We start from the raw sequence: 9474 nt of genomic DNA, 5'->3' as shown, positions 1-9474 counted from the left end.
TCCACAAAAAAATTCCTTACCAGGTAGAGAGACCTTAAAATACACCTAAAATTTGAAAGTAACATCTATGTCCCACAGAAAAGTGGTCTTGGTTTTTCCCTATGGTCAGTTATAAAAAAGTTACAATATAAGTTATTTATAGTAACAACTAAGGGAAGTTAATCTTACAAAAAAAAAAAAAAAAAAAAAATCCAAAAAAAAAACAATGTAAGTCCACAAAAAAATCTTCACCAGGTAGAGATTGGTCAAAATACACCTCAAAATTGGATGTAGCATGCATGTTGTACTACAGAAAAGTGGTCTCGATTTTTCCCTACGTCTAGTAATGAAGAAGTTACAATATAACTATTTATAGTAAAAACAAAGGGAAGTAATTCTAAAGAAAGGAACTGTGCATGACACTTCCTCTCATGATGGTGTATATTTGTGCCAAATTACATCAAAATCCCTCCATGCATGAAGAAGAAATGCTTCGGATAAAGGCATTCTTGTATCTGAACTTTGGCCTCTAAGTGTGACCTTGACCTTTGACCTAGGGACCTGGTTCTTGCGCATGACACTCCGCCTCGTGGTGGTGAACATTTGTGCAAAGTTATATCAAAATCCCTCTATGCATGAAGAAGAAATGCTCCGGACAAGGTTTTCATTCTTGTATCCTTTGACCTCTAAGTGTGACCTTGACCTTAGACCTAGGGACCTGGTTCTTGCGCATGACACTCCGCCTCGTAGTGGTGAACATTTGTGCCAAGTTATGTCAAAATCCCTCCATGCATGAAGAAGATATGCTCCGGACAAAGTTTTCTTTCTTGTATCCTTTGACCTCTAAGTGTGACCTTGACCTTAGACCTAGGGACCTGATTCTTACGCATGACACTCCGACTCATGATGATGAACAATTGTGCCAACTTTCATCAAAATCTCTCCATGCATGAAGAAGATATGCTCCGGACAATGTCATTCTTGAATTTGACATTTGACCTGTAAGTGTGACCTTGACCTTAGACCTGGGGACCTGCTTCTTACGCATGACACTCCGTCTCATGATGGTGAACAACTGTGCCAAGTTTCATCAAAATCCCTTCATGCATGTAGAAGATATGCTCCGGACAAAGTCTGTGGACGAAGCCCGCCCGCCCGCCCGCCCGCCCGCCAGGGGCGTTCCCATAATACGTCCCGTTTTTCAAACGGGCGTATAAAAACGGATAAAGTAAGCGTTTTCGCAAATTGGACCGGCACGTGACTGGAAAATTTGATCCCCAGTTTAACAAGACCGACCAGATTTCGCGTTAAATAGTATGGTTGTATAGGTACTTCCGTGAGCTACACGGACATATATTATACAGTAGATATGGTCATCAGGCAGGCGATAATTAATGTTACATGAGCGCTTAACTCATTCTGCCCGCGCGACGCATTAATGCGTCGACCAATTGTTATCTGAATACCGCGTGTCGCTTCTAGGCGGTGTTGTTATCTACATCTGGAAGCCGCACGCCGCGTACATGCGTCTTTCCAGTAATAGCTCTGAATTCCGCATGACGCATTCAGTCGTCACATTTCATTGGTCTTAAATAAAATCTTTTAGTTCTTTCTAACAAGTTGGACCAATCAATTTTTTTGTTGCTTAACATTTTTAAAACATAAATAAAACCGGATGTTGTATAAAAATAAATGCTTTCGTTGAAAAAAACTGTAAAAGCGAGTGTCGTTCGAGTTATAATTTGTGATTTCTCGAAGCCTGAAAATTACGGATAATTCTTTATATGATCGGAACATAAAAACATGAATAAATAAATAAATAGATACCAACAAATATTCATTGAGAAATGACAGTTGAAATAATGCAACCAAAAAGTATATACTTTTTTCGCTCGTCGCTATGCGGCAAATAATGCCATCTGCGGGATCAAACACTTTTACGGCTAATTGAATTTATTCTCATTATTATCATTCTTACGTTTTATTACAATAAAATTGTCATTAAACATTGTGCCAGAATTTCATTTAAATATTTCAAAATTTAACAGAGATAAATATAAAAACATAGCTATGGAGCTATAAAGGGCGTTGAGTATAGTCTTTATGAGTACGGTTCTAAACATTTGAGTGCGGAAAAAAATTGAATTATAAATGATCGGGTTCTGTTATAAAAAATACACTTCAGTAAAGATAGACGTACATAATTACCGCACAAAAATAACGTGTAAGTATCATACCGAAATGCAAAACAAAAATTTCATAGAATTATTTTACACTTTCATACCGCGTGAACATTGTCACATCTTTGCGTCGTGACCGTGAACGCACACAACACTGCCTGAACAAAACTGGTAGAATTGTGGATTATATCATTGAAAAGAAAAGAACTAAAATATTTTCTTTTACATGTAAGATTAAACTATCTGCAACTCATGCACGCCGGATCTTTGATTCTTACGTATGCGATATAACAATGCTCATGTGTGTATAAAAAAGTAAAAACATCTTCGTTGTTATTTATTTATTTATTTATTTATTTATTCATCTATTTATTTTGTTGTTAAACTTCGGGACTGTCTCTTGATCTATAGAATAAAGTATTAATAATAACTCAATTATTTCGACAGCTAGTTTGTTATACTTTAGAAACTCCACAAAATTGTTTCAAAATTCAAATTTTGAATTCAAATTCAAAGTAAAGTACATGTACATGTTTTCTGAAAATTAGCCCAAAATAATCTCATTTTCAGCACAATAGTTTCTATCTAAAATAGCTAAAATATTCATTTTATTACATCTTCATACTAAACACATACGCTATTTTTTTATGAGAAATAACTTTATTTTGATGCGTTTTGATTGCCTGGATGCGTATAAATGAGTAAAACCAGTGTTAGAAAATGACAATAATATGTATTTATAAAATTATTTTTAAGAAGTGTTCATATTTGTTGTTTAAATATGTGCATGATAAAATTTAGCATTTTATAAATGTTGTTTAGCCAAAACAATATCTGATGAGAGAATACGGTCATTTGTTTTGTGTCTTTAATTCAACAGTCTGTTGAAATGACTGTACTACAAAGCTGCATGAAATTAACTTTGTTGCGTAGCTACTTCAATTTACTTACAAAGAGTGCAAATTCCATACCTATTAGCACATATTTGATGTCATATGTCACTAATTAACAACAATATCCGAAGCAAAAAACTACGAAATCAACGTTATCTCTCAAAACATCTCTCGGTATTCAGGGTAGATTGGCTTATCAGCCTCCTAGGTGGCTGAAAGATAAATATCAGCAGAGTAGAAGTGGAGATAACGCTTTAGGGAAGAATGAGTTAAAAAGACGCTAAAATCGGCATTTCTGCAGTATTTCGAGTTAAGGAGCGGTAACATTTCCTCCGCTGTTCAATCTGACCGGGCATATATCGCTTTTAATGGCATAGCTGAAAAGATATGAACTTTACCGACACGGATATACATTATATGGCAATGTGTCATTACCTGTGTGCCGATGATTTAAGTTCCACATGGTTTAAAAACGGATAAAGTGAGCGTTTTCGCAAATTCGACGGGCACGTGACTCGAACATTTGATCCCCATTTCAACAACACCGACCAGATTTCGCATTAAGTAGCACGGTTGTATAGACATCCGTGAGTTACACGGACATATATTATACAGCAGATATGATCAGCAGGAAGGCGAGAATTGATGTTACATGCGCTTTAAAAATCGCTAAAATTGGCATTTCTGCATTATTTCATGGCACGGAGCTGGAACATTTCTTCAGCTGTTCATTCTGACCTAACATATATCGCTTTAAAGGGCATGGTTGAAAATATATGACCTTGACCTACACGGATATACATTACATAGCAATGTATCATTGCCAATGTGCCGATAACTTAAGTTCCACATGGTTTAAAAACGGAAAAAGTAAGCGTTTTCGCAAATTGGACCGGCACGTGACTGGAAAATTTGATCCCCAGTTTCACAAGACCGACCAGATTTCGCGTTAAATAGTACGGTTGTATAGGTACTTCCGTGAGCTACACGGACATATATTATACAGTAGATATGGTCATCAGGCAGGCGAGAATTAATGTTACATGAGCGCTTAAAAAGACGCTAAAATCGACATTTTTGCAGTATTTCGAGTTAAGGAGCTGTAACATTTCACCCGCTGTTCAATCGGACCGGGCATATATCGCTTTTAATGGCATGGTTGAGAAGATATGAACCTTACCGACACGGATATACATTATATAGCAATGTGTCATTACCTGTGTGCCGATAATTTAAGTTCCACATGGTTTAAAAAGGGTTAAAGTGAGCGTTTTCGCAAATTCGACTGGCACGTGACTTGAACATTAGATCCCCATTTCAACAACACCGACCAGATTTCGCATTAAATAGCACGATTGTATAGGTACTTCCGTGACCTACACGGACATATATCATACAGCAGATATGATCATAAGGCAGGCGAGAATTGATGTTATATGCGCTTTAAAAAAACCCGCTAAAATCGACATTTCTGCATTATTTCTAGGACATTAGCTGTAACATATCCTTCGCTATTCAATCTGACCCGGTATATACCGCTTTAAAGGGCATTGTTAAAAATATATGACGCTTACCTACACGGATATACATTACATGCCATTGTATCATCACCAGTGTGCCGATTATATAAGTTTCAAGAGGTTCAAAAACGGAGAAAGTGAAAGTTATCGCAAATTGGACGTGCACGTGACTCGAACATTTGATCCCCAGTTTAACAAGACCGACCAGATTTCGCGTTAAATAGTACGGTTCTATAGGTACTTCCGTGAGCTACACGGACATATATTATACAGTAGATATGTTCATCAGGCAGGCGAGAACTGATGTTACATGCGCGCTTAAAAAGACGCTAAAATCCGCATTTCTGCAGTATTTCGAGTTAAGGAGCTGTAACATTTCCTCCGCTGTTCAATCTGACCGGGCATATATCGCTTTTAATGGCATGGATGAAAAGACATGAACGTAACCGACACGGATAAACATTATATAGCAATGTGTCATTACCTGTGTGCCGATAAGTTAAGTTCCTCATGGTTTAAAAAGCGGATAAAGTGAGCGTTTTCGCAAATTCGACGGGCACGTGACTCGAACATTTGATCCCCATTTCAACAACACCGACCAGATTTCGCATTAATTAGCACGGTTTTATAGGTACTTCCGTGAGTTACACGGACATATATTATACAGCAGATATGATCAGCAGGAAGGCGAGAATTGATGTTACATGCGCTTTAAAAATCGCTAAAATTGGCATTTCTGCATTATTTCATGGCACGGAGCTGGAACATTTCTTCCGCTGTTCATTCTTACCTGACATATATCGCTTCAAAGGGCATGGCTGAAAAGATATGACCTTTACCTACACGGATATACATTACATAGCAATGTATCATTGCCAGTGTGCCGATAAATTCAAGTTCCACATGGTTTAAAAACGGATGAAGTAAGCGTTTTCGCAAATTGGACCGGCACGTGACTTGAAAAATTGATCCCCACTTTAACAACACCGACCAGATTTCGCATTAAATAGCAAGGTTGTATAGGTACTTCCGTGAGCTATACGGACATATATTATACAGCAGATATGATCCGCAGGAAGGGAGAATTGATGTTACATGCGCTTAAAAAAATGCCAAAATCGGCATTTCTGCATTATTTCAAGGCAAGGAGCTGGAACATTTCCTCCGCTGTTCAATCTGACCGGGCATATATCGCTTTTAATGGCATGGCTGAAAAGATATGAACCTTACCGACACGGATATACATTATATAGCAATGTGTCATTACCTGTGTGCCGATGATTTAAGTTCCACATGGTTTAAAAACGGATAAAGTGAGTGTTTTCGCAAATTCGACGGGCACGTGACTTGAATATTTGATCCCCATTTCAACAACACCGACCAGATTTCGCATTAAATAGCACGATTGTATAGGTACTTCCGTGAGCTACACGGACATATATCATACAGCAGATATGATCATAAGGCAGGCGAGAATTGATGTTATATGCGCTTTAAAAACCCCGCTAAAATCGACATTTCTGCATTATTTCTAGGACATTAGCTGTAACATATCCTTCGCTATTCAATCTGACCCGGCATATACCGCTTTAAAGGGCATTGTTAAAAAGATATGACGCTTACCTACATGGATATACATTACATGCCATTGTATCATCACCAGTGTGCCGATTATATAAGTTTCAAGAGGTTCAAAAACGGAGAAAGTGAACGTTTTTGCAAATTGGACGTGCACGTGACTCGAACATTTGATCCCCAGTTTAACAAGACCGACCAGATTTCGCGATAAATAGTACGGTTGTATAGGTACTTCCGTGAGCTACACGGACATATATTGTACAGTAGATATGGTCATCAGGCAGGCGAGAATTGATGTTACATGCGCGCTTAAAAAGACGCTAAAATCCGCATTTCTGCAGTATTTCGAGTTAAGGAGCTGTAACATTTCCTCCGCTGTTCAATCTGACCGGGCATATATCGCTTTTAATGGCATGGTTGAAAAGATATGAACCTTACCGACACGGATATACATTATATAGCAATGTGTCATTACCTGCGTGCCTATAATTTAAGTTCCACATGGTTAAAAAGCGGATAAAGTGAGCGTTTTCGCAAATTCGACGGGCACGTGACTTGAACATTTGATCCCCATTTCAACAACACCGACCAGATTTCGCATTAAATAGCACGATTGTATAGGTACTTCCGTGAGCTACACGGATCAGAAAAGTATTCAGCACTTCATCAGTCAATCAGTCACTTAGTAATCAGTACTTTGAACGTTAACAATTTAGTCATCACTTCATCAGTCAATCAGTCAGTTCCGGTAGTTTCATGGTTGAATAAGATTTTTTGTCCCTCTTTCGAGGGATGTCAAATATTTCACTGGTCACTACTTCCACCGGTAGGTCCTTGGTTTCCCAAGGACCCTACACCGAAAGCAGGGAACCAGCACTGTGTGCGCGACACTGATCAAGTTGTAACACCTGACCAGCTGTCTCGCACAAAATATGCAGAGTCTGTGTCTGCACACTGGTGTAAACCGTAGGTCTACTACCGCTTTTCCACACAAATGGCAGAAAGAAGGCATTGTACCAATATGCTTTACAGTTGAATAGTGCTCTTTTAATATACAAAACTTATATTCTCCTAAGCAGGTTTTAAGGTTCGCACAAATTATAAGATAATACCTCTAGCAGGTCTCAGGTTCAATATAAAGTGACGGTTTGCCTAATATTTATTTAATCACAATGCTACGTCGTGCATGGAGTGTCAAATACTGCAAAACTGATTTCAAATATATGTACATTAAACGTATTATTTCCTACACTTGCCCTGAGCCTTTGTATAATGAACGGGATCCCGTTTACGTTCTAAAGGCTTACTGTACAAAGGCCCTTAAGATATTGCACTTGTACCATTCTTTTCCCAGTTCCGATATTTCTTAAATATCACATCTTGTTTACTGCATAAGGCTTCCTGTACGAAGGCTCTGAAAATATAGCCCTTAAGCTTATTTGTCCGTAGCATGTTTATTTGTTTGCAATGTTATCCCTCCATTTAGAAGGGACTTCAAAATTTGGCAACATTATGTGCTAATATACATAGATGTGCTATATATTGCACTGCCCCTATCACAGAATTGCTTGTTACGTAAAGATTTATAGTGGGTGTTTATACCCTATACGTAATGTAAACTGTATAGGTTTAAGTTATCTGTAATTATTTTATCATTTAATGTTGAATTAAATCATATGTTTTAATTCAAAGACAAGTAGTTCTATCATGGATTCCACAGGAAAATGTAGCCGCGTATTTTAGCAGTACGAATTTCATTTCAGAGTGTCAGTGACACACTTAAACATGGTCTCAGTTACTGAAACGTTTAAAGTACTCTCATCTCGTTTAGGGACAGTCTGGGGACAGACTAGGGGCAGACTGGGGACAGGACAGGGACAGACTGGGGAGAGACTAGGGACAGACTAGGGACAGACTAGGACAGGGAGGGGACAAGGACAGAATAGGGACAGATTAGGGACAGGACAGAGATGGGACAGGGACAGAATAGGGACAGACTGGGGACAGACTAGGGACAGACTGGGGACAGGACAGGGACAGGATAGGGACAAAAAAGAGACAGATAAGGGACAGGACAGAGACGGGACAGGGACAGAATAGGGACAGACTGGGGACAGGACAGGGACGGGACAGGGACAGAATAGGGACAGACAGGGGACACACTAGGGACAGAATGGGGACAGGACAGGGACGGGGCAGGGACAGAATAGGGACAGACTGGGGACAGACTAGGGACAGACTGGGGACAGGACAGGGACGGGGCAGGGACAGAATAGGGACAGACAGGGGACACACTAGGGACAGAATGGGGACAGGACAGGGACGGGGCAGGGACAGAATAGGGACAGACTGGGGACAGACTAGGGACAGACTGGGGACAGGACAGGGACGGGGCAGGGACAGAATAGGGACAGACAGGGGACACACTATGGACAAAATGGGGACAGGACAGGGACGGGGCAGGGACAGAATAGGGACAGACTGGGGACAGACTAGGGACAGGACAGGGACGGGACAGGGACAGAATAGGGACAAAAAAGGGACAGATTAGGGACAGGACAGAGATGGGACAGGGACAGAATAGGAACAGGCTAGGGGCAGACTGGGGACAGGACAGGGACGGGACAGGGACTGAATAGGGACAGACAGGGGACACACTAGGGACAGAATGGGGACAGGACAGGGACGGGGCAGGGACAGAATAGGGACAGACTGGGGACAGACTAGGGACAGACTGGGGACAGGAAAGGGACGGGACAGGGACAGAATAGGGACGGATTAGGGACAAGACAGAGACTTGACAGGGACAGAATAGGGACAGACTGGGAACAGACTAGGGACAGGACAGGGACCGGACAGAGACAGAATAAGGACAGACTGGGGACAGACTAGGGACAGGATAGGGACGGGACAGGGACAAAATAGGGACAGATTAGGGACAGGACAGGGACGGGACAGGGACAGAAAAGGGACAGGCTAGGGACAGACTGGTGACTGGACAGGGACGGGACAGGGACAAAATAGGGACAGAATGGGGACACACTAGTGACAGACTGGGGACAGGACAGGGCGGGACAGGGACAGAATAGTGACAGACTGGGGACCAACGAGGGACAGACTGGGAACAGGACAGCGACGGGACAGGGACAGAATAGGGACAGACTGGGGACAGACTAGGGACAGACTCGTGTCAGGTCAGGGACAGCCTGGTTAGTCATCACTACTTCAATCCATCAGTCAATTAGTCATCATATATTTGAATGGGTCAAAGTTATTGATCACTTCATCAATCAATCGATCGTTTAATCATCAGTACTTTAATCA

The 9474-nt window shown here is 40.7% G+C and overlaps 1 protein-coding gene across 1 annotated transcript; it reads left to right on the top strand.

Annotated features, from left to right (window-relative positions):
- The first annotated feature begins 8323 nt into the window (after positions 1 to 8323).
- Positions 8324 to 8701, top strand: LOC128546845 (heterogeneous nuclear ribonucleoprotein M-like). Its single transcript, XM_053518243.1, has one exon. The coding sequence runs from the start codon at positions 8324 to 8326 to the stop codon at positions 8699 to 8701; it is 378 nt and encodes a 125-aa protein (XP_053374218.1).
- The last annotated feature ends 773 nt before the right edge of the window (positions 8702 to 9474 follow it).

Source organism: Mercenaria mercenaria, chromosome 11, assembly GCF_021730395.1.
Source record: "Mercenaria mercenaria strain notata chromosome 11, MADL_Memer_1, whole genome shotgun sequence".
Lineage (NCBI taxonomy): Eukaryota > Metazoa > Mollusca > Bivalvia > Venerida > Veneridae > Mercenaria > Mercenaria mercenaria.
Note: the sequence above shows the minus strand (reverse complement) of the source record. Positions and strands in the feature narration are given on the sequence as shown.

What these genes read in the sequence shown, in the direction of transcription:
- LOC128546845 (XM_053518243.1), top strand. Translation starts at nt 8,324, where the DNA reads ATGGGGACAGGACAGGGACGGGGCAGGGACAGAATAGGGACAGACTGG.